The 26,339-nt window shown below is 34.3% G+C and overlaps 1 protein-coding gene across 2 annotated transcripts in view; it reads right to left on the bottom strand.

The window, feature by feature from the left end:
- UGGT2 (UDP-glucose glycoprotein glucosyltransferase 2) overlaps positions 1-26,339 on the bottom strand; it is an 86,248-nt gene that overhangs the window by 15,247 nt on the left and 44,662 nt on the right. For both annotated transcript variants that reach the window (XM_038177664.2, XM_072032453.1), the window contains exons 16-29: positions 25,820-25,951; positions 24,381-24,545; positions 23,802-23,925; positions 23,623-23,721; positions 21,602-21,696; positions 18,943-19,149; positions 17,468-17,599; positions 15,452-15,579; positions 13,667-13,762; positions 11,822-11,924; positions 6,635-6,714; positions 5,212-5,401; positions 4,144-4,302; positions 2,869-2,954 (exon numbers count right to left, since the gene is read on the bottom strand). In XM_038177664.2, coding sequence (XP_038033592.2) covers positions 2,869-2,954; positions 4,144-4,302; positions 5,212-5,401; positions 6,635-6,714; positions 11,822-11,924; positions 13,667-13,762; positions 15,452-15,579; positions 17,468-17,599; positions 18,943-19,149; positions 21,602-21,696; positions 23,623-23,721; positions 23,802-23,925; positions 24,381-24,545; positions 25,820-25,951 — 1,796 coding nt within the window. The remainder of the gene's footprint in view (positions 1-2,868; positions 2,955-4,143; positions 4,303-5,211; positions 5,402-6,634; positions 6,715-11,821; positions 11,925-13,666; positions 13,763-15,451; positions 15,580-17,467; positions 17,600-18,942; positions 19,150-21,601; positions 21,697-23,622; positions 23,722-23,801; positions 23,926-24,380; positions 24,546-25,819; positions 25,952-26,339) is intronic.

The following is a 26,339-nucleotide window of genomic DNA, read 5'->3' as shown; positions in this document are numbered from 1 at the left end:
TTCCTTTGAACCAACCTAGAAAGTAGAGTGGTTTTGTTTCACTTTGCTTTATTTTTTAATTCAACTACAGCTCACTACATTTTTTTACAATACCTTTCATAAATCAGTTTATATACTTTAAAAATTGAATATTAAATTTGGCATCTTACATAGCTACAGTTGGTGGAGATTAAGTGACCTTCTTAGGATAAATACTGAGCTTTTCTGCCTTTTCAACAGATTGTAGGCCATTTCTTAAACAAAATAAATTGAAAGTTGCAAACAAGTAGAAGGAACTTAATATCCTGTTAACATGTCTCCCTGTAACACTGGAACTGATGCATTAACTAAATACTCAAAACAGCAAGCATGGTCATCGTTTTTCTCGTTTTATAATACCAGTTGTTGACTAAACATCATATGGAACTGTGTTCCTGACTTCCAAGTAATAATAAATATTTTATGAGAAAATTGACCTATATTAGTCCACATAATTACAGGGAGAGAGGAAAAAAAAAAGGCAAGAACTGAAGGTAAAATAAAACTATGATGTTTCTCTACAATGGACTGGATCCAAAGCTTCAAGAGGAAGCCCTCATATACTACAGATCTATCCTGTGACATACAATATGCAGGGAAACTACCTAGCTAAACAGTTGGTGTTACAGGGATGGCTTTGGCATCTATGGCTATTGAACCTTCTTCATTGGAAAAGGACTGCTGAGGAGAGGTAGGATCTACCTGATACATAATTTGGCCACAGTAAAGGATGGCTTTACAGCAGGTTTGTCAGGGAATGCTGACCAAAGACTAAGAACAACTAGAAGTATGTCAGCAACGAGGAAGTGCTTAAGGGAAGGCTCTCCCGCTTCTCCTGAGAAAGCAGCATGGCTGGGGGCCTGCCCGGGAATGCATGCAAGATGGGATATAAACAGAACAAATTACAAGTTTCGTAGTTATGAAGCTACGATCTCATTAGGATCACAAAAATGGCAGAGAAGCTCACATGATGTGAGTGATTCAAAGGCTTCTTATGCTGAGAAGTCAAAAAAGATGGTTTGCACCTGGCACAAAGTAATGGGTTGAATGCACAGAGCTTTGCCGTGGAAGAAGCAATAAATCTATTCAGAGTTTATGTAAGGATCAGAGAGGTTAAAGTGATATTGTGGTGGGTGTCTGTAAAAATTGCCTGATCAGGAAGAGGAATTAGATGAAGTCTTGACAAAGCTGGAAGGCGACTTGTGATCACAGACTGGTTCTCATGGTGGACTTCAAATACCCCAACATCGTCTGGAAAGGCAACATGGCAGGGCACAGGCAATCCAGATTGCCAAAGCATGTTTCTTTCTGTAACTGTGTATTTTTCTATAACGTATACTATAGCTTAAAATAGAATTTTGGCCTTATGCAAATCTAAAACACTGAAGAAATGCAGGGAAGTCTTCTGACAGCGAGAGAATGATACAAAGGCACATGAAATTTAATGAAAGTAGTAGTACTGATGTACTAATAGAATTTAATGGATATTGCTGCACAAGAAAAAAGAAACCTAATGATAATTAAGCTATAAGAAGCTTTAAATTAGCTATTAATTCTCAGGAAAGAGATCTTGGAGACTAGATTTCGTAGAATACCAGTTTAGTGGCTAGCAAGGCACTAAATGGAGATCAGGCATTAGTACTTAATAGAAAACGAAGCAATAAAAATTTACCAATGCTATTACACCACAAGTCTGTCTTTAATTACGGCCAACCAATTCAAAAGGACAGACCAGAACTAGAGAAGACACAAATAAGAGCAACAAGGATGACTGAGATATATGGAGAGCCTCTGCATGAGGAAGAACTGTACTCAGAATTTTCAGCTCAGAAATTAGAAAAACATAAAGAAAAAAGAGAGAAAGGCCTATAATACTATGAACATATCTATCCACATTTATTATGGAGAAATACTTTTTTTTTATGTCAGGTATATCCCACACAAAGCTGTAGAGTGGATTAGTTCCTTTTTCTTAATAAAACATGCCTTTAAACTTTGAAAACTATACACTGGTGAATATTTAATGCTTCTGTTCTATCTTGTCTTTCAATTATGGAAACAAAAGCAATTTCGAATTTTAAATTACAGCCTAGCTCAATGTAAAGAGGAGATGCCTTATCAGAGTGGAGAACTTACTGAACAAAATAAGAAAGCAACTAATACTAAATTTATATTGAAAAAGATCAATGCTTAAGACAAAATATCTCAACAGTCTTTTCAGAAATGCAAGAAGCAGAAAGTAGAAAAACACCATCGCAGAATAAGTAGTCTGAAATTAAACTACAATCATTCAATAGACACCTCTACTCAGAAGTATTGGAAGATTAAAAACAGTATTGGACTAGAAGCATGGATAAAATGTCACAGATAAATCAAATCTGGTTGAGCAGCTTTGGAAAATGTGATTCCAGACAGAAGTAAAAAAATTATAACAGTATTTAAAATATTAGGAATACAGTATAATCTATCATACACAGTCCACTTTATTTCCAGCCTCTCAGTGTATACATGCAATTCTAGATCATCCTCAAAGGGATTATATGAAACACTTCTTTATTTTGCTACTTAGCTTTGCAGGTGTGCAGTAAAATTAGTAGGTAGTAAACTCGATTTTATGAAAAATCACCCAGAAAAAGAACACTTTCAAATTTAGTTTTTATGTTTTATAATTTCTTCCCCTTCCACTATCAGGAATTAAGGCATCTGTTATAAACTTTGAATCATCATTTGGTTCCTGTTCTACTTTTTCATTTTATTTTTGTTCATTTTTCTTCAGTACTGTCAGATCTTTTCAAAATATGTTGAACTTTAGCAGATCCATTTGTTTCCTAAGGACAGATTAATACTTACGAAAACACCTGATAAATCTCTTCAGATTTCCCTTTACGCAATCTCAGTGTCCAAGCACCTGGATTTGCTTTCAGCTGAAAATACCCCTATGAAAAAGTAAAAAGACAGGCAATTGTTCTGTCAGTGTTTCATAATCAACCATGTAAATACCCAAAAATCGACTACAGAACATTTGGTACTGCAGCCAAGGTCGATAAACACTACCTACTGATACCCTAATCCTGCATGTAATATGGCATAGTATCACCTTTCCTGTATGTCCATATTAATGTGTTCTGTTTGTTTCTAGCTGAATTTGAAGCATATATAAAATCTTCATCTAAAACAGTAAGTGAGCAGTAAAGACATGAATTATTAAATAGACTCTAAGCAGAAAAGCTTCTTTGAAATTAAATTTTTTTGTTTGTAACAACTTTAAAGTCAACACAACTCTTTTCCAATTTAGGAATATTGCATACAGGCATCACTGTGTGAAAGACAGATGAAACAAGCTTTGGAAACAAACATGGAAGCTTCATCATGTTGAACACCTTCTGCTGTTGAGAAAGTTTTCAGTACTTGTGTAAAAGTCAAAGATTCACAGTTTATTAAGCATTTCATTCTTTGTGATACAATTTTCACAGAGAACTGAGAATGGCAGATAGGTGACAGATCTTATTCACTGAAGTTTTGATCTTTCTCTATCAAATTAGCTTAGACAAGACAAAGTAAGTCTTTCACTTCAGGAATCACAAGATCTTCTGCTCTACAAACTGATGCCAATAGAAATAATTCAGGTGACCAGAGGAATTCTGAGGTGTGGATTTGTCCACAAAGGCTTTAAGCACTTAACTGAACTAAAATAGGAGCCTTCTTTGCTTGGATCATTTTTTAACAAAAATGGTTATTTTAATCAGAAAGTGATTTGTACCTTATGTTTATTGGTGGAATCTTCATCTGAGGATATCTACCTCCTACTATTTACTTAAGACAATGAGACTCCAACATTAGGCACTTCAGGTAAGGGTCTAAAATTAAGCTAAACTAAAATCTATATTGGATTTTAACAGTGTGAGGAAAAAGCTGGGTAAATCAGAGATGCATATCTTTTGTGGATGGTCTCAACTCCAGGATACTGCTGTTACTTTTAACATCGATAATTTTGCAACACAGAGAAATGGATTTCTCCATTTAGAACAACAATGGATTTCTCTATTAAGAACAAAAATCTCATACAGAATACTCACGAGGAGTGTGCAATTGGTTTTGCATGACTGTTTTGTACTTAATACTTACCAAGTTGGCCATCACAATAGTATCAACCATGACAGGATTATTTTTTGTGCCCAGGGTGAACTGTAACCCTCGAGGAGGTTGTCCAGTTGTCACATCAAAGCAATGTCCTTCAAGCAATATGTATTCCAGTTCATATTCTGCTGTAACAGTCCCTTTTATCTGTGAAAGGAATGTTTTACTAGATTACATCACTTAACTATGTGGAAAAAGTAACATTTTACAATGACAAGCATGTTGTTTGGGATTTATCTCACCTAACTTCAACTGTCAAAAATAAGAGAAAGGCTCCTCCAGAGGGAACTTCTCTCAATGTTAAAATCGGTATCCAAGATAAAAAGGACAAATTTAGAAGAACCTTCTCTCCATAGACTATTGGGAAAGCTGAGACATCTCAGCTTTGGTAAGATAAATCCCAAACTTCACTTTTATGATACACCTTCCAAATTCACATAATTAAAAAAAAATCTAAACTAAAAATGGGTTAAATATTAAAATCTATGTTTTTATCTATATTAATAAGCAGCAATATACTCAGGTTTACTTTAAGATATAATCAGGTTAATCCTATTTCTACCAAAAATACATAATAAAAAAGTAAAGAGAAATAGAAAAATAACACAACACACAGAATCCCTTTTTTAGGTGTTGTTTTTTTTTTTTTTAATCTCAAAAAACCTGCATACTTCCATAAACATTAAAAGCTCAACATAGCAGATAAAGTACTTTTATTTGTATTATGCATTCTGTGTTTCTTTTCACTGATTTCTTTAAAGACTCTTCTTTGAGAGAGAGAGAAAAAAAAAAGAGGGAGAGAGAAAGGGAGAATGTGGAAAAACAGACAATGAAAATAAAAATAGTAAAATACTGACCAAATTATCAATTAGCACAGAAAGCACTTCTGGAAAACAGAGACAAAAATCTCACAAGATTTCATTTTAGGTCAGAGGTTGGACTCGATGATCTTGAGGTCTCTTCCAACCTAGAAATTCTGTGATTCTGTGATTCCTTTTCCCTCTTGAGGTTAAAGGTCCAATACAAGTTTTATAATGTTTACAAATAATTACTTACATCCTGTAAATGAATGTTATCAAGATCACAGGAACTGTTTACTGCTTCAACCAACCAGCTTTCAGGAGTGATCATGTTTAGAGTCAAAAGCAGCGATTCTGGCAATTCTAAGAATTTTGCCACAGGTTCAGAAGGAAGGTGTTTGTTGATCCCATACATTAATTCTGGTTCCAGAACAAAACGATAGAAGCTGTTGAAAAAGAAGTGTTAAAAAAAGCGCTCCATGTTAACTAAGTATGAAGGCTGAGTTGCAGATACAATGTTCTTCCAATGTCCCTCCCTCCCTCCCTCCCTCCCTCTAGTGATATCCAAGCAAATGAGAAGAATCAGAACAGAGAAAGATGAGCACTGAAGATCTCCATCTTTCTCCATCATAATGAAAGTAGCAAGCTATTATTACTTCATATGGAAAAAAACACAAAACATTTAATTACTATGACAGTTGTTTTTTTTTAAAAAAGTAAAAAGGTAAGAAGAATGGAGTTTTCCCACAAAGTATTTGGACTAGGCTGTACATGGAGGCTTTTCAAATAAAAACACTGCTGTGAGAAAAACACAACCTGTCCTCAGGGCAGGTCCCAGAACACTTCTTCTTCTCACCTTTCCCAAGCTCCAAAACCTGCAAAGTGGCTAGCTTTAAAAGTGATCACAACAATGTTCACACAAGTTACTCCGAAGTCACACTCTTGCAATATAAGAGATGTGCATTCATTTTCTCTGAAGCTGAATAGAAACTAAGGCCTTCTGTCTTGTGGACAATTAATTCATTCTCTAGTCTACTGGATAAAGGGTAGACACTATCATCAGCTCTCATTGATTACAAGATTATAGGCAAAATTTCTGCCAAAGGGATGGACAGCAATAGTTAAATGTGTCTCTTAGAAGGAAAGAAGTCCTCTCTGGGGAGTTCACTTCAGTGTAAATGTCTGTAACTGAATTGGTGAACCCTACTCTTTATAGCCAGTTAAGAGAAAATTCAATTTAAAGCTTTCTGGGTCCTTAATGAATTAAAATGAATTCGCCAGTATAGACTGTACATTACTCAGACAAGTTTTATCTTTAAATTTAGTGTACTGAATCTGTAAAAATCAAGATGTGACCAAGTTAGGTAGATAATCTCTACAAGCGTCCACAGGCATGAAAGACTCTCTGCTGACTTCTACAGGGATTGTTTATGACAGGGGTATTTGAGGGACTAGATCACTCCTCTGTTATGCAATGTTTGATTTCTTAGAATTAGAAATTTTTCTAGACAATTACTTCAGCAACATTCAACTTTTATTCAAAAAAATAATTAATGCAACAGAAGAAACCATATACATCACCCACTTTTACTTTCTCAATGGAATATGTACAATTAAGGCTTTTTTTCCTTAATTCAAGTGAGATCATATACTTGTAAGAAAAGTTATGAACTACTCACCTCTTCAGTGGCACTTCTGACAGCTTAGATCTGCAGTTCAAAAACAACCTGAGTTTCATATTGACAATGTCTTTGAGTACCTACAGAAAAAAAAATCTGCGTAAAAAATGGTTCTTGATAATCATCAAACTTTGAAAATAAGCCAAAACTATCCTTGTGGCATCCTGTCATTTCTCAAGCTTCAGTAGAAATTTCAAACATTTTAAAGTTCTAAATATATCTGTATATTACGGGATGTTGTCAGTTATTGCAAATAAAGACTTGACCTTTTTGAAAAGTGAATGATTTAGCACACAATATTCTTGATAGTCAAAATGTTAATGTTTTCTACCAGTGATACGGATTTTTAAAAAGCAGCTATCCTTATTTTCCAATGAATGAGTAAATTATAGTATCACTTTTCTCATACTGTGTTTTCTGGAAGATTTTAAAGCCCTTTAAAGTAAGTACAACATCTGCCTTTGATCCAATAACCAATCTTAAAACAATGACCTTCAGTCTTACTAAAATTGCTGTACACAGTAAATCGGTGAATACAGTAAAGTTCATAAAACTCTTCTAATATTGTCAGTAATAGATTAATGGTATACTAAGCTACTCAATCAATTTCAAAACATTCAAGTTATTTAAAGTCATTTCTACTTCTTTCTCAGTTTATTCACCTATTCATTTCTAAAATACTAGTCTTCTGGATGTTGTTATACAGGAGCTATAATACTAGAACAAGATTTTGTTCTTTGTGAGCAATCTATTTTGTTTAAAATTAACAAAATATTTAATATCTTTAAAGCACTCTTAAAAATCTTTACCAAGTTATCTTCACTTACGTGGTTTCTGATCAGAAGTGCTTATTTGAAAGTATAAAGCAACTGTGGCTACCCTGATGGATATTATCAGAAAAGCAAATAAGATATTAAAACCAAGTTTAAATACTGATACCACTAAGGCTAAAATTAGTATAATGGTAAGTAAATTAGGAACAAAGCAAGACAATGACCATCCTTAAATCTCTCTTTTATTATTAACAGTATTTTTCTTTCCTCAGTTCAACCCATAGCTGCATATTCTTTACTACAGTGCTACAACTTTGCATAGCTGAAACATTGCTCACCGTTTGTCATTCTCATCCTTTGCCTCACCTGAATACCGTCACCGAAAACACTATTGAGCAAAAAATGATGACTAGGGAATGGCATAAGGGTGAGAATAAGTGAAGAACCAGGAAATGAGAACCTGAAGAGCAATGCTACTTGTATTTATTCAAATCCTCATAAAGCTTTTAAGATTAACAAATTATTCTAGCATGAAAGAAGCTCAAGTAACTCTTTCCTTAGACAGAGGAAGCTTGAGGAAGAATTTCAGGGCAAAATAAGGTTTAAGATTTATTATAGGTATTGCCTAATATGTGCTTTTAAAAAGCAGAGGTATATAACCATATTCCATCCATATATTCATACCTCAAGAGTAGTAATTCATAACATTAAGAGTAATGTTAAGCAGCAAATAACTGAGGAAAATTCTTCTCTGGTCAATGAATAAGAGGAAATTGGAAAGCCTCTGATATGGCAAGTTATTCAATGAATTCAGTCTGCTTACTTTAATTAAGAAAATGCAAAGAGCAGCCTGGGAATTTTGTTCTGAAAGTATTTCATACTGTAGCAAATAGCTGAATTATTTTAGTAAACATGTCTTGAAAATGATTCAAGCCCAAATTTTCTTTTGTATGTGCAGTCACTTTTCAAACACTTACCATCAGTTACCACAACTCATCCAAAAAGCATTAACTCGCTAAACCATGATTATTCAACTAATCACTTGGAACTGTGTGCAAACATCACCATAACATGAGACATCTACACTGAAAACAATCTCCTACAATAGAATCTGCAATAGAGCTGACAAAATGAAGAGAAGATGAACATATAAAGCATGGAGCTAAATTAAAACCTGCAATTCCAAGTTTGAGTTTAATAGTCAGATTAATTAACACTGGAAAAGCTCAGTAAGAACTGTGATAGGCACCTAACCACTTAGCAATATTTAAATTAGGATTAGATTAAAGAAAAAATATCTATTTCAAATGCTAATTGATCAGAAGAGGTCCCATGACCCATGTTATATAGGAAATCAGACTTGATTATCAGAAGAGGCTCCCTTTGGAGATTTCTCCTCACTTTTGGAATGGAATAAGAGTTTCTCCCTGAAGAAAGAATGAACAAATGAAAAAAAAAAAAAAAAGGTAAAAAATAATTGACAGGAAAAAAGGGTGGATTTTTCACTTCATGTTTTTGAGGTCTTTGAATTCAGTAGCTACTATTACTTGAAGAAGAAAAAAAAAAAAAGTAGTAGGATCTTAGCAGTTCATACTGCTGGAGCCAAGCAGTTAAGCTAGGAGACGGGTATTTTGTTCAGTGGCTCTGAACAAACAGAATATGTAACATATTTTTTCAGCTGTTTTTGGTGAACCATGAGAAAAAAAACATTCAATTTTGTCTTCATTTTTAGAAGAAGCAATTTCTACTTTTTTCACATCACCTTTGGGACCACCTTCATAAGTTAGGACTAGTTAGTTGCTCCATGTACTCTGCTGAGAACTGATGTGGTCCAACCCTGGTGAAGTTAACACTGGTATTTAAAAATCTACTATAGACACTGACTGTCGCCTTGTATGCTAATATTTGATGTTGAAGTCTGTGACAAAACTTTTTAAAAAAGGCAAAACACTATTTCTATGGAAAATTCTGAAGTTCTACCTGACTCCCTCTGGAGAGGATACAGAGAAGTTCTTATGATACAATCTGATATATATTAAAAAAAACAAACAACAACAACAGACAGAAGCCCTGACTCTGCTCTAACTCAGTCATGCTCCAACTCATACCTTGCCCCTGGCCTTGAATTGCCATTTTTTGATACTAAGCAGTAAAGTTATTTTACTGCTTACCTATAGCTGTTTATACCTTCTCAATTTCAGTGCCATTTAATATGAGTAGTTTATCATTTATATTTCAAAAAATATTACCAAAACTCGTATTTGAAATGACTAATAAGGGACAAAAGTAATATAATAGCAAGTTTTCATCAGAGCAAAAAATTAAAGTGTGACACATTCAACAATGATTGAGGGAAGAATCATGCTCCTTGCTGTGGCAGTTGCTACATAAATTTTGCATCATGAATAGGTACCATCCCAAAATACTGGGCACTAGTCCACTTCTGTCACTCAAAAAAAAGATTCTTTAAATATAAATATATTCTGGTACTGAAAGCTTACAGTATTTATGTCATCTATATCACAGGATCACAGGATGGCTGAGGCTGGAAGGCACCTCTGGAGGCCACCTGGTCCAACCCCTGCTCCAGCAGGGCCACCCAGAGCAGGCTGCCCAGGACCACCTCCAGGTGGCTTCTGAAGGTCTCCAAGGAGGAGACCCTGCAGCCTCTCCGGGCAACCTGTGCCAGTGCTCTGACACCCGCACAGCACAGAAATGCTGCCTGGTGTTCAGAGGGAGCCTCCTGGGTGCCAGTTTGTGCCCATTGCATCTTGTCCTGGCACTGGGTACCTCTAAAAAGAGCCTGGCTCTGCCCTCTTCGCACCCTCCCCTTCAGGTATTTGTATACATTGACGAGATCCCTCCTGAACTTCCTCTTCTCCAGGATGAACAGTTCCAACTTTCTCAGCCTATATATAACAACATAATCAGAGAGGCATCCATTCAGAAACTTTGAGTTTGGGGCTTACTGTATACGTAAGCATGCTTTGTCAAAAATTCTTCATGAATATTTCTACATTGGTAGCCTTTCAAGATAATACAAATCAAAAGAAAAAAAATCAAGTTAATTTATTTTTAATTTAAAAAAATCATTTGAAAGTAAGTTTCATCTGCATTAAAATATTTCTGATTTGCTTAGTTTCAATAGCATTCCATTATTCTCTCTGAAAGGTTGGCAAGCTGAGTAAGACTAGAGGTCCTATGAATCAAGTAGCATCTATGATGGCTGAACAGATTGGTACACCATGGGAGTCATTTGCCTAGACGTGCATTAAGGAAGATATTGTTCATTAGGGAATTTGCTGCACTAAGAGAAATGAAGGCTTCTGATCACAGCTAAAAAGACCTTGAGGCAACTTACTAGAAAATGAACTTCTGGCTGAATGGAGAGAATTTCCCGTCAATTCCAAAACCAAAACGTTTTCATTTGGTAGGATCAACATTTCATTTTAATAGGGAATGGTGAAATGAAAGATCTGATTCTAGAGAAAAAAAAAACAACTAGTATTTAAGATTCTCAAAACAAACAGAAGCCTGCGGTATGAGAATTTTCATGAAATTTTTAGATTTCTTACTTTGTTTCACCATTATGTACGGAGAGTGACTGGATGCCTCACCATTCTACACAAAAGGCATAAAAGGGTATGAAAATGGGGGGGAAAAAGTGATGTAAGAATTTATGAAACTTCCATAATTACTGCAGAGAAAAAGATAAAACAGGATGCAGCAAAAATCAAGTAAAGGGCTTCAGAATTCTAACGGACCATAAAAAGAAGACAAAATTTACATTTTTATGGGAAACTATAAAGGAACCTGAGGCAGAGTGATATTCTGCAGCTAGTGAAAGAAGAAAATCATTTCATGAGCTATGTTTTTAGGACAGTCTCTCTTTAGATGATCAATAGCTACACACAATGGAAGACTTCTAGATATACCTGGTAACATTAATCAATGGAGAAATACCCTTCCAAGAGCTGAAAGGTTTATAGTCCAATCTTCTTATGATGATATTACGGGTCAGATTTAGACCACCTCATTTAGGTACATTGGAAAACTAAGGTGGTTCGGCATAATGGAAAGAAGCATATGCCTTGTAAGATTTTGAGATGGGAGATCCTCTCCCTCTACATTACGCATACTCCTCCTTTCTTTCTATTGACTGTAAAAAGCATTTATGGACTCACTTCTAAGAGGACTGGTTCATAGGGCATCTCAATTTTAATTGCAAATAAGGTACTTACAATGATGAATTAGATCATCCCCAACTTTTTAGTATTAATTTAAATAACCAAGTAGATATTTAAAAAATACCTAAATTCGGTTTACCTCCTTACTACACTTTACATGAAAATAAGAGGTTTAGTACAAATTAAACTGCAAATATGCAAATTAAAAGAAATGACCACCATCTTACAATCAATAAATGAGCCATCTTCTGTGCTTCTCTTGTCAATGGATCAACAATAGCAATGACATCATAGAATGGTTCATTCTCTTGGGGATCGACTTTTACTACGCTGTTAAAAAAAAAAGCAAAAAACAATTAATAAATAAGTGAAAACTCCAAATTCAGTTTATAGAAATAACAAACATTTTTAGGCACAAATCTGTAATATAAGAGCTACTTCAGATTTCACTGCTTATGAAGATATTTTCCTCATTTCCTCAGTAATCACTTTTGTCCCCTGTGATATCACTAGAAAAGCCAAACATGAACAGCAATTAAAATTTGGCATTAATCTACATAGTTCCATACTGGTTATCAGTTAAATATATGCTTATTTACAAAATCAACAAAATAAAAGAAAAACGGAGAGCAAAACTCAAAAAAGGGCCTTCATTTCCTTTCAATTTCCTTCAGTGACATTTACTCTTTCTTTACTGATATCTACAACTATCAGATTTGACAAGTGCCAATGGTGACACATTTTTAAAAGAACAGTGCAACTGAAAAATGTGAAAGTTGATAAGACGGATTAGTTTTATGCATTACAGAAGATAATTTAGTTTCATTAGAAGTCAAGGAGACTGTGGTTAAACTAATCTGGTTGTACAGGAAGGAAAAAATAGTAAACCTCACTGAGAAAAAAATAATGTGCTGTAAATACAGAAAATGGTTTTCGAGAAAAAGTTTACTTAGAAATGCGATTAGTGTTAGCGAGGTCATACTCCCTCCAGTACAGGTCTCCACATTATTAGTAAAACCTTGGAAAAGGCATTAGCCACTTAAAATAGGCTACTGATATCACTGTTTGTCTTTCCAACAACTAGTAGAGGCAGGGCAAGCACAGCAGCACAGCATGCTGGAACAGTTTTGCAAATAGAAACAAGTAAGGATTTGGAAATAATGTTACCCTAATTTTAATTTTGATAGTGGTTTTCGAGCACATGTCTTTTAAAGAATGTGCCTGCCTTTGCTCCAGAAAGCTTGCCCCAGCTATGCTTAAATTAAAAATGGCTACTGTCAGCATCCATCACAAAGACAGGATTCATAGAGGTACATCCTAGTATTTTAGGTCTCAATAACAATGACAACAAAAGAAGGTGCTTGTAGCATATTCACTTTTTAAATCTAGGATCAGAAAAACAAGGATTCAACATATGTAAGTACACTAATGACACTAGTATGAGCCTGGCAAGTGTAAATCTGTCTGCTCAAGACAGTCTGCTCAGGTTTTTTTTAAGGAATTAGGTGCCATTGAGCCAAATCAATTTGCATTTGAATGTAATCTGGTTGTATTTTAGAGTCTAATCTTATTGTATTTTAGGGTCAAGCTAAGAACAGGAGTCAAGAGTGATGCTGGTAATCCACAAATTGTTTTACATGTGTGCATTAGCCTTGCCAAGAGTACTCAGGGCTAACAACTGAATAAGCTCATATCGTAGTTCCACATTAATGAAAATTAATGGGGGCTTCATTTACTTCTGATCTGTGCAATTACTTATTACATTTGATAAATGTGAAGTATGGACTCCAAGTTTTCTAACCAGATAAGTGCTTCTATTCACACCTGTTGTAATCACTCTTTCTTCAATAACGGCTAAGCCTGGAAAACCATTAGGTATTACTAATTAATCTATTAAAAGACAGGTAAAAAATGCATTACACTAGATCAGACGAACAGATTGTTCATACAATCAAAAACTTGTAAAACTGGAATGCTTATTGAAGTTTCCAAAAACTGAATGTAACTATCAGTATATTATAATTTTAATAGGACAATACTGTGGGTCCATTACCATGACAGACAGAACTCACCTGTGCTGTTCCTTGAGTAATTCAGCATCTTGCCTCACCTCTGTTTTAGGCAACGATGACAGTAGTGCATCTATTTTCATAATGAAATCACTGCCACTATATTAAATAAAACACATGTAAGTCACAATGATTTTCATTAGAAAAGGAGTAAAGCTTTTGCATTTTAGTCTATCTACCTAAGGAATATCTTAAAAGCCCACATCCCAAACTTGGATTCTAAAGGATTATCACCTAGAGATTTTGTAGCTTTGAGTAAAACACTTGGTATGACAGTGACAAAGAACCACTACAACCTTAGACTTTGGGAATTGTATGTTTCTTAAAATGAAGCAATGCACCATCAGCAGAATTTACATTCAGTGTCACAGTTTGCATAGTACAATCTGCTGATATGTAGAACTCTATCTTTTTTTTTTTTTTTTCCTTTGTAACAACATGTAGGAACATACATAAGTGAAGAAAGTTTTTAGTTTACTGGCAACATTTTTTTTTTATTTCTTCTTGGAATCTCCTTAAAAATCTCAGCAGTTCTCTTTCAGTGTCACTGAGTCTTAATATTTGATTAAATATGTTTTGCCTTTCACTACTTATCTCCTTGATAATTCTACTTCTTCGTGATTTTTTCTTCCGGTAGGTACTCTCTCAGTTGTGCCAGTCCTTCCAGATAGCAGAAATGATGCTCAGACACAAAAAATCAATAAATATTTCTCCACAGTTTGGCTTGTAAAATAACATAATCGTGCTCTCTTCTTTGTATGCAAATTGGATGCTTAGATTAGAGGCTGTCTGGAAGTCATCTTTATACTTACTTCTTCAGTCAACAGATGTGTGAATACTGTCTAGCAGGGTGTCAGAGCACCACATTTGTCCACGCCACTACGGGCTCCTTTTCTAATGATTCCCAAAGACAATGCAATTTCTTACTTCAAATATCAATACTCACTTATTACTGTGTTTTTAAGATACACTGGATTTTATTGAGCTTATTATTTTTTATTCAAGTAACCAAAAGCTAGTAGGAATTGTTTACAGCTAGCTGTACTCATCTCTTGGCTGTAAGTAGAATGTAGATAAAGTATTTGGAGTGATTTAGCAGAACTAAACACATTATGAGACAGGTTGGAGAGGATAAGATTCTTTGGATAAGCAGTGATCTCTTAGGCCTTAGCCTCACACACACAACCAATGACAAAGAGGTGCATGCCTCTTGAGAAACACGGGGCCTTTTTTTCTGCTCTGCATTGTAACAAGGAGGTACCAAAGAGGTTGTCAGTGGCAGGATAAATGACATGCAACTGAAAACCAACATGTAGTTTTCTATTACATATATAAACTATATGTTGCAAAGCATAATTGGCCAAGCATAAAGGTGATACAAAATTCAGTGGATATGACATTTCCTCTAGAAAACAGTATTGTCTGAAAACATCAATTGCTTGAATAGGTAAGTATACCAAGTATGTAACAAAAATGCAAAAAAGAAAATGAAGGACCCTTAAAATCGTCTGCACAGACGTACTCACATGCTAAGTGAGAGGACAGCAAATAGCTAGCATAGAATATGTCTCTATGGTATAGAAATACAGCATAGAAACAACAAACACTTCAGCTAAGTGCAGATACAGTATATATGTGAGTATACAGTATGAAGAGTAGTATGACCAAATATTTGAATTTTTGTTCATATTCCACATGCAAAAGGATTACTAATTTGTTACTGTCAGTAAACAAAGCACTTTATCATACGTTTGGACAATAAAGACTCAAAATCTGAAATAATTTTACCTTTTAGTGCTGATTCCCATTTCTTTGACAATAGCTTTAATCTTCTCTGCTGAGGTACTGTACGTTATTTTTTCTAACAAATTAAAGTCTTCTGCATAGAATTCATCTTTATCTAAAGGACCCAGTATCTTGGAGAAAAAATGATATTAATAAGCATAGAATTTCCTAATCATGTTTCTTTTGTAAACAAAAATATATTAATATTTTAAATGAATGCAAAACATCCACTAGGCAAACTCCTAGCCCTATATACATCATTATTATTAACTATATAGTACTAGACTGTATAGTAACTATACAGGATTAGGTTTTTACAGCTAACTCACAAAGAACAGTTGCAGTGGAAATATCCATTACATTTTTCATTATACATACCTATGTCAAGGCGTACACTGTTCAGAAATAATAGATCTAAGTTTAAGAAAAAGCTCTGTTTGGTACATTGTTTTAGACTGAAATTCAAACTACTGTCTTCCTACCACACTCTTTAGATGTTTAATTCTGTGAACACAACCTTAACTTCTCAAGGCTTCTCAGATGAGGATGAATGGATAAAAAGTAATACAAGAGCAAAGGACAATGAATGCAGGATACCAGAGACTAGAAACATAACTTTTTTTTTTTTTTTGGGTGTCTGAAGCAAAAGAAAGTCCTAGAAAATTGATTTGAGGATGTTATTGGAATTTCTTACTCATAGTCTACCAGGCTAAACTGACCCAGCTTTCAAGAGGGGATAGTGTTTCCAGGATGTAGAATGTCAGGATGTAATCTTGGCACTGACAGCCTCTCTCTCAAAATTCAACTGTTTCCTAGAAATGAGAGGTCATCTAACTCAATTCCACTTTTGAATCTTTTATTAGTACTAATGATGCATGAAATAGAGAAAAACACAGTGTGATTATGAAACACCATGCTACTTTTGAAGAAGTCCCAATTAGAAAAAAAATTCTTTGCTCATAAACACAAAACTCCAATGATGAAATAGCAAAGATACAAATGAAGGATATCGCATGCATTTTTAAAAAGTAATCTTCTAACGTGAAAACACACTTTCAGCAAAGCATTTCCTCAGCACTTACTATAGGACATTAATTGAGCTTTTTTAGGCAAGGAAATCAGTAATAACCTTTCGTTTATAAAATAACATTGCAAATTTAGTTTTATTATTATTATTAAGACAGAAAAAAACAACACAATTCTTTTGTTCTTCATCAATAAAAAGAGTTTATGTGGTTTCATTAGTATTATTTCAGTAGAAACCATTTAGGACACAACAAGAGTAGCTAAGTACAGATTAAGAGCTTCCAGAAGTGAAATGCCAGCATATTATCCCTACTTCTTTCTAACGGTGGAACAATTAATAGAAGACTTAACTCAAAGAGTAGTTTGTGTAAGTTGTATTTATAATGTAAGGTATTGAATGTCATTAGCAAATACCAAATATTAAACCCGAAATTTTATTTTCAATCACAGTTCATCTATAGCCAAACTGTAGTAATGCCTATTGGTTTCAGAATATACATACTATAAATTGAAAGAACAAAACTATTACGCTTTTATTTGAATACTAAGACTATAGAACAATGTTATGTTTATAAACAGTTGGCTTCTTTCCTAAAAGAGAAGAGCTTGAAAATACCACTCTAGTCAATGTAACTTAATTTAGTTTATCCTACACCAAGTATGTGAAATATGTAACTTCAGGATCAAAATTTAGTCTTAAACATCATTAATAATACATCAAATGCTAGCCTATTTAAAGAATTTTGTCTATCATTTCATCAGAGTTTCTCTGAAATAGCTGTGGAAATGACATGAGTACACATGGAATTGAGCTAATAAACAAATTAGGAGGAAAGCAAAATAGAAAATAAACAAGGCAAACTTTCATACCATTCTCTGCCAACAAGCTGAAAAAAGTGAGAAATTATTATCATGCATTTTCTTTAGCCTGAAACTGAAGTTCTGAGAAATAAAAAGTAACTACAAAAAGACTGAGAGATGACAACTTCTTACCTTGCCATTGCTCATAACAGCCATTTGCCCAGGAAGCAGCTTAAGAACCTCCTGGCAGAACATCTGGTGGGTTTTAATTATATCCACTCCTAAAGTGTTGTACTTCTTCTCAAAAGTATCATCATCCATGCCCTAAAGCAAAGACAAAGTATGAGACAGTGAAATGGTTCAGCAAAAATAAATATTGTAACAGCTGAAGTAAGCAAAGACTTTCTGCAAGTTACACGGTAACCAAAAATCAAAATAAAGCCACCTCAGATTCAGTTTAAGTATATGCTATTGATATGGAGCCACAGTCTCCCAACTAGATAGTGTGCTGTTCTTCGCCCTTGAACAACTGTTAACAACCATGAGAGGAAAGCTATGCCTGAAGGTAAATACTTTTCCTAAGATCCAGAGCACAGTTGAAGGAAAAACAGCATTCTCAAGAATGCAGTTCCTCTTTTCCTTTAGGAAAAAAAAAAGTATAAAAATTCATATTACTCTAAAAGCTATCATTTAAATATGTTAAATCAATACAACTGACACATGTTTTAGGGAAGTCAACAACATTGAGCAAGACACATGACAAATCAATGTTTAAAGTGGAAAAAAATGCTGGAACTTTGCCATGCTTACAACGATGCAGCAGGTTTTGATGCTGTCAAAATTATCCTGCTACACTAAACTGTACTGATATATATTTCCCAGTTAGAAGTATGCACACCAAGTAAACAGATTAATTCAGAAACAATTTACATAACAAAATAAAAACCAAAACAGAAATAATAACGCATACACTGCCTAATTAGCTACTTCTATGTCTTTCAAAATTTACTAAATGATAAGAGTACGATCAAAAACAATTAACTAATTCATTTTGTAAAAATGGTGCCAGAGTTCTCCTAGTCTTCCAAATCTTATTTAAAAATACTAAATTTTACAGCTTCTTCTGAAACCAAAACTGAAATTTGCAGCAGATATTTAGTAACTCAGATTTATTCTATATGCAAAGTCAGCAACAACTATATTTTAAACCAATGTATTTTCACAGAAACATACCAAAAAGAGTTGGCTAGAAGTATACAATACTCATTAATCTCAACTGCTTCAGTCTGCACCTTTTACTGTTCACAACCACAACAGGTAAAAACAGTTATTTCTGAAGTCTTAATTCTTGACAAACATTGAAACAGTAATTTTAATGAAGAGTGAGCTTTAAAATAATAATTAAAAAATAAACTATTTTGGTCTCAATAATTTGCTATCAATACTCTATATTTTTCAGTACTTTTACATTTTCTTTCTTTACTTTAGAGAAATTGTCTATTCTTCATCACTTAAAGATTGTCAAATATTCCAAATCTGCTGGCCCAGAAACTGTGTGTTAAAAACTTCATAGCATTTGGCCAAACACTGTTCCTCTCAACTGCGTCTCCTTAGAATAAAAAATATGTACAATAAAAAATAAAGTACCCAATTTAGTTTGCACTCACCGGGACAAGGAATTTAACAATTTTAGTTCCAGCAGCAAGGGATTTTGCTGTCTCTTCCTTAGTGAGTTTATTTAGGAAACTTTTTAAGCTGCTGTTGTTTTGTGTTAGAAAAGCTGCCAAAATTCCTCTTGCAATGGCTGTGTTATCTTCCTTTATTTTTGATGAAGGATTGTTCAAAATTCCAACTCGTGTATGACTGCTTGTTTTCTGCAAAGAAAAATACAGAATAATACACAATTTTACATTTACATCTGCTGATACCTAATGTATGCATATTTATTGTAGCTCTGTGAAATATCTTTGTATTTATTTTTTTGCAGCTATTTGTCTTCAGAAAATACACATGAATGCCTAATTCAAAACTTCAACTAGCAGCAAAAATGCTATTAGTAAGGATTTATAATACATTTTAAATAAAGATTTTTTTTTTGACAGAATAATTACTTTGAGCATTCTGCAGAGGTGCATTTTTAACAAAGTACATATACAAGTATTCATTTACAGATTTCAGGATTGTTTTTGTAGATGTGCTTTTCCTTTTTTTTTCCAAAAAATATCAAACTGAGCATATAATAGATACAAGAAAATTTATCCACTTATCACTTTAATCTTAATCAGCAGGAAACTCTTTCACTTGCTAAAATCAGTGATGACACTTAAATCTTAGTATGAGAGATTGATGATTCTTGGATAGGACCAAATAGTGTCACTAAATGAAGAAAAGGTAAATGGACTCTATCGCAATAAAGAATACAACACTAAGGGATGAAATCAGTGGTATTCAACATACTTAAACTGCAGAATTTAAACTGCAGCTCTTAATAAAAGTGGGTTGGCTTTTTTTAAACACTTTTTTGAAAAGCCTGAAAATATGTTCTTTAAACTGAGAAGGGTGTTACAGAATCATCTAGGTTGGAAGAGGCCTCCAAGATCACTGAGTCCAACCTCTGACCTAACACTAACCAGTCCTCCACTAACCCATATCCCTAAGCTCTACATCTAAACGTCTTTTAAAGACCTCCAGGGATGGTGATTCAACCACTGCCCTGGGCAGCCCGTTCCAATGCCTAACAACCCTTTCAGTAAAGAAGTTCTTCCTCATAACCAACCTAAACCTCCCTGTGTTCTCACTGGAAAGAGGACAAGCTGCATAATATGCTACATTAGGATATGGGCAAAAAGTCAGCTAAGGCAAGTTATTCTTCCCCTCTACTTGGTGCTTGTGGGGCTGCACTTGGACTGCTGTTCCTGGCTTTGCCTCCCCAGAGCAGTAAGGGTGCTGAGATACTGGAGAGGTCTCAGCCAGCCAAGACATCTCCAGTTTTCTCAAATTAAGTTAAAATATACTAGTAGTATTCAAAATAATACTATTATATATTAGCTGGAATACATGTAGTTAAATTGAATTTCCTTTGACCACTTCCCCTCACAGAAACCTTGCACACTTCATGCACAAGTGTTTATGCCACTTCTACATCTAATGGAAATTCTGCTTTTCTAGACCCAGACCCAAGAGATGAAAGGGAGTGGAAATGGGTAGATTATCTATATGCAAATTAATGGACTTTGAAAAAACAGTGTTTTTTTCTTTTTGTCTAATTACTAGACCAAGCCATAGAGAGGGCAATGAGGTTTATCCATATCAAATCTATGAATAAGAATGAAGATAATCAATTAAACTGCTATTTCATAGAAGATGCAACAAACCTTGTTCAGAAAAGCTTTTCTAGTGATCTTCCTAAATTGCTACTATCACATGGGGATTTGCCCAGACAGTTCTCACCTCCTAGAGTTAGGAACTATGCTATGTTTTCCTCACTGAAGAGGGAAGGATGTGAAACTACAGAAGGAATATGTCTGTCAGTGTTGAGCTGCAGATCTAGCAGTCAGATAAATGAAAGGTTTTTCTTTAACAGAGACTTGCAATGAATATTCATCTCTGCAGTTTAAGTGTCTTTTTAGGACATACTTGGTATCACACACTCCCTGTAATATATCAACTTTACAGTTTCCTTAAGGTGTTTCCAGTTTCACTCCTGTTAAGTAAATCTAGGTATTTTCCCAGTGTCAGTCTATAATTACTCTTCTAAACACCCCCAAATTGAGCTTTTTGTAATTTACACTCACATGGCATTTGCTTTTATGCTTTAAACCCTATTATTAATACCAAAGAACTTAAAAAGAAGTAAACTTGTAAACGATTCTCCTACAAATAATTACAAAAGTAATTATCAGTATATTAAATATAATAAACTTTTAGTCCGACTCAGAAGTATACAAATAGCATGGGAAAAAACAGTCACTTCATGGCCATGACCGTGCCATATGATAAAGGAGAGCACTGCATAATGGTTCATGTGACCTACCTTCCCTGATCACAGGAAGAACGCCTGTAATTGGGATGAAATTCACCCTTTTAATGCACAACAGCATAGTTTGTCTCCTGCTTCAGAAGTCCATGAACCAAATAATTATTTATAGGCCCGTAAGATGTCAGAACCACAAGAGAGTAGATCAAAACAAATCCACAGTCTCCTAAGTCTGAACCTGACCTGAGACCATTTAAGAATATAATTTTTGAATGCGCACAATGTTGGTAAGAACATATTCATAATAATTAAAAATACATTTTTTAAAATAAAAACTGCTGGAAGCTCACCAGGTGTTTCAAGGCGTTAGAAAGCAGTCGTCTCCCAGCTGGCTTATCAAAATCAGCAATAACCCAGACAGTAACAGCATATAATGCATCTTCATCTGAAAATTAAAGATAATCCTGCTTTACACTCTGGAGAATCTTCTCATGAATAATAAATAATGAATCTGCTCAAGACTTTGAAGTTTGTGTATATTTGACTGCTGACTTCAACTGTAGGTCTAATTTTTGCCACATCAGTATCTTTTGCCTTCTGATTTGAAATAAAATTCTTAGGAGGTACTTTATCCTGTTAATATGAGAGAGCTGCTAAAATAGGTGATCTGTTCTTGTAGATGGAAACACAGTGTCTCTAAATAATAAACTAGTTCCATTTAACAAAAACTGCTTTGTCAGAGGTTTCTCATGAACATTTGATGGTGTTTGGTCGTAAAGCCAGACATGAAAATAAGTAGTTACAAGAAAGCATGAGTTTGGTTACCTACATTCCCCAAGAGCAAAGGGAGAGTCCTTCAAGCAGGGTAAAAATTATTTCTGGACACAAATGTGAGTATATCCTATACAGCTCAAAGAAAACAAACTATCATATAGCTGTATATTCAGAATTTTTTTTCTTTTTCCTGGTCTATAGTCTCTTGTTCTTTGCTCTTCATAGAAGGGCAATGGTTCACGAAAAAATCTGCAAAATTGTCTTCAGAAGTGTATCAGTCTCAGGTGTATCATATGTTCCCTAAAAGGTGATATGCTTAGACTGGAATTTTACAAGGTTCTAGTGAGATTCTAGGAAGAAGTTGTGGTTCAGCTTTGTTGAAGTCTGGAAAAACACACTGGTGACAGAGATCTGAAATGTAGATTCCAGCTTACAGTTTATGGGTTTTACACAAGAGATCTGAATCTTTGCGCTGAGCCAACAGACTGAAAAGCATTTATAATTTGACAGCTAGCTTTGTATGTACCTCTGGCTGTAGATGGAGAATCAAATAGAGTTAGAGTTGAATTTTATTCTTAAGAAATGTTAAATATACTTTTTCTGATAGTGGAATAAATGAAAACCATTTTAGCACCACATAATAATTACTGAAAGAATAGAACTTCACTAACTGGATCATCTGTCCCTAGATGGGATGACGTAAATCAGCAGTGGTTAACTGTCTACTCCAAGATGTTAACATGACATAGACTAATGCAAAATTCTGTGCAGTTTTATGCCCCCAGAATTTCTTCTAACTCAGAGGGAAAGTACCTGCATATGCAATTCAAGTGTATTACATCACAAATATTTTAAGTACAAAAAAGCATGAGTTTTATCATGATAACATGTATAAAATGAGTGATAATCCATTGGTATATGTATTTTTTCCTTTTCTACAGAAAAAGCTTCAAAGATCAAAATTAAATAATGCAACTAGAGGAAAAACAAACTATATGTTAGCGAATAGAAATTAAAATCAATTATCCCTTCAACTGTAGGAGTGCCTAATTCTGATATAGATATTATAAAGAATTCAGAGTCTTCACTTTATAATACTGCAACTAAGAACAATTTGAAAACTTAATATACTCTCTATATCATCTTCAAGTAAAACCATACCAGTATGAAAACCGAGTCTGCTTTAGAAACTGCAGAAGTCTTTCAAAAACTTTTTAGCTTCATGTCTATGAAACAAAAACAACCAGTCACCTAACTAACAAGTGGGTAAATTTCTTCTGATAAGAAGATAGGGAGATTTCCCAGAAACTGGTAAGTGGGTATGTGTCTATGCATATGTGTGTGGTGTGTGTACACGTGCACAGGTATGCAGATGTCTGGAACTTTTCCAGTTCCTGATGCTTCAGCAGCAGGCCTTTTAAAATGACTTAATGACAATCATCTGATTTCTACCAAATCTGAAATAATTACCATATTTTTATAATTTACCTTTATAATATTATGGTATGATTTGGCCCCTGAAAGGAGCATATACATAATACATGTATACAACATAGACATATATATAACATACAACCCATATGCAAAATAAATATACCCTTTCTTGTTAAATACTTCATGTTGTCTGAAATTACAGCACTTTTATCTTGTGAGTCCAAAAAGGAGAAGGTAGAGAAGTCCTGCACATCAAATGGAACTGCAAAATGTAAAACAGGATATGTTAGATGTAAAAAAAGAAAAATAGTAAGTAACAGTCAATCTGAGAAAAATAGTTACCAGATGTGGATCTGAAATGGATGTATCTTCTTTCTGCTCCAAGAATAGTGGGGTTTATACGGGGAACTACATTTTTCTGATCCATAAGAAAATCTATTGCATTTATATGATCGTTTAACAAACCCTGTAGGAAGATAACACATAAATAAATCAGTACTCCTATAGTTCCAAGACAAACAAGGACCAAGTATTTATACCATCTTTCAATTGAGCTTAAAGCTTATCTAAAAGTTATGGACAACTTCTGGTCAAAAATGTATAAATATCACACAGTATTTCAAAGTACCATATGCACATTTTTCAATTAACAACTACAACACACTCTCAGTTTCTGTATGAGTCCGTATGATTTGTGTATGCTTAGTTATTCCTTAAATCTGTATGATCTAAATAAACTGTTTCAAAATCATGACCGCAAATTAATAACAATAAAAATAAAATAAAATAACAACGTAGTTCCAATTGTCATATTATTAATTTCAAACCATTTCATTATAAATAATACAATTTATAAACATGACTCAAACAATCCACTGCCAAATATTTCATCTTGTTTTCGTTCTGAAATTTTAAACATACCATGAACACTGCCCTCTGGAAGAACCCAGTGGCATCAATAATCTTCTGAAGAATAACTGTCTCTAACTCTGCAGCATCCATCTCTTCTCTGTTAAAGGGCACACCATTAAACAGAGCTTGAGGCAATGGACCCAGGCCGGTCTTCTTATAAAAGGTTGCTCCTGCCTGATCATATCAGAAATATCACAGAATTAAATGGACTGTGGTTAACTGTAGCAAAAAATGAAACTAATGTCAAGAGACAATGAACTCTAATCTCCAAGTACTATTCACTGTCACACATTCTCACAAATAGTGGGGACAAAACAGGAAATATGTGGAAAACAAACAGGACATATTGGAGTCAGTTCGCAAACAGAAGGGCAAAACAATTTATTGATCTCTATATGGGTTTTTAAACTTTTGCTTTATCATCTTGCTGAAAAATAGTATTTTATTTTGCTTAATATTCTTAGTTAAAAAAAGCAAATAGGGCGCTTGTAGAGGGGGCTTAGACCTTGATGGGTCTTGATGGGTCTAAATCTATCTTTCTTCCTCTAATATTCTCCATGAGAAACTTTCATTCACTAAGCAGAGACAGCTCTTTCTAGAAGAGATTCAAACTGCCTTTCAAGGCCACGGTGTATGGGGCCTTGGCCAACTTGGTCTGGTGGGAGGTGTCCCTGTCCATGGCAGGGGTTTGGAGCTGGGTGATCTTTAAGGTCTCTTCCAAACAAAGATATTCTGTGATCCTATATGGAACACTCTGTGCATGTCCGTGTTGTAAGGAACAACCAGTACAAGGCAAACAGCGCCTTTTTTTGCTACCCAGATGTACCTTTTTGACTGGATATAATACACGTTATACAAAGAAATGTAAAAGGAAATAATTAAAGTGGATGGCATGTGTCAGAAACACACATTTTTGTACACAGCAGGGCTGAAGATACATGAAGAAAAACAGTACTTTTATCATTTTTCAGCAGAAAATCATCAATATAATCAACTATTGATAAAACGTCTTCTCTTTAAATCAAAATACACTGCTGACTTTCCCAAAGGAAACTGTAACCAGAAAGCACAATTAAAGGAAACAATGATTTGCATAGAGGACAGGCTTCTGCTCCTCAGGCAAGAACATACAGGTAAACAATTTCTGAAGTGTGACAGAGCCCCTTCACCATGCTTATTAGAAATAAACTTGTGCTCCTGAAAGCAATTGGCAGCAGTAAATTTTAATAGTGAGAGCTGTAAAACAGAAACTCTTTCAGCATTTCCACTAGTAATTGAATAATTGCTGAAGAAAAATTTAACTTAAGAAGAAAAATTTAACTTAAGAAGAAAAATTTAACTTAAAGATACTGTTTTTACTTGCTTTAATATTTAGTAACCTTTCAGCTTAGGAAATGCAGGAACTTAACTGTACTGCAGTATTTCTTACCATTTTGCTTTCAGCTTACCTTCCTCCCTTCATCATATTCAGAATGAACACCTAGGATGCTCTGAACATCAGCATAGGGGTATTCATTTCTAAGAACTTTTTTCACATGATTAACTGTTAGAACATTTCCATCTTTCACTTCGTGATACACCTGTAAAAAATTAGAAAAAAAAAAAAAAAGAGTAATAATAAAATTCAGGAAAGTAAATAAAAACGTTAAAAATTCCCATTTTTGTAGTGTTCTAGTAATTTTTATATTGGTATAATATTACATTGCTTTTATTACTACACCACAATCTTTATATTCCTTTAGTAATTACCACCATCACACATATGCACATTTTTTCATTGGAGCACTATTCTGATTAAACTACTATTATACTTTTAGTCTAAATCTGAAGTGGCAAAGGAAATACACTTATGTGAGCTGAATGTGAAATGTTATATTTCTCCACTGATTGGAGAAGGGATCTGAATTCTTAATATAGACTGCCTAACCATGGTTAGTTCCCTGAACCTATATGGGGTGAATCCAAGCC

Source organism: Anas platyrhynchos, chromosome 1, assembly GCF_047663525.1.
Source record: "Anas platyrhynchos isolate ZD024472 breed Pekin duck chromosome 1, IASCAAS_PekinDuck_T2T, whole genome shotgun sequence".
Taxonomy (NCBI): Eukaryota; Metazoa; Chordata; class Aves; order Anseriformes; family Anatidae; genus Anas; species Anas platyrhynchos.
Note: the sequence above shows the minus strand (reverse complement) of the source record. Positions and strands in the feature narration are given on the sequence as shown.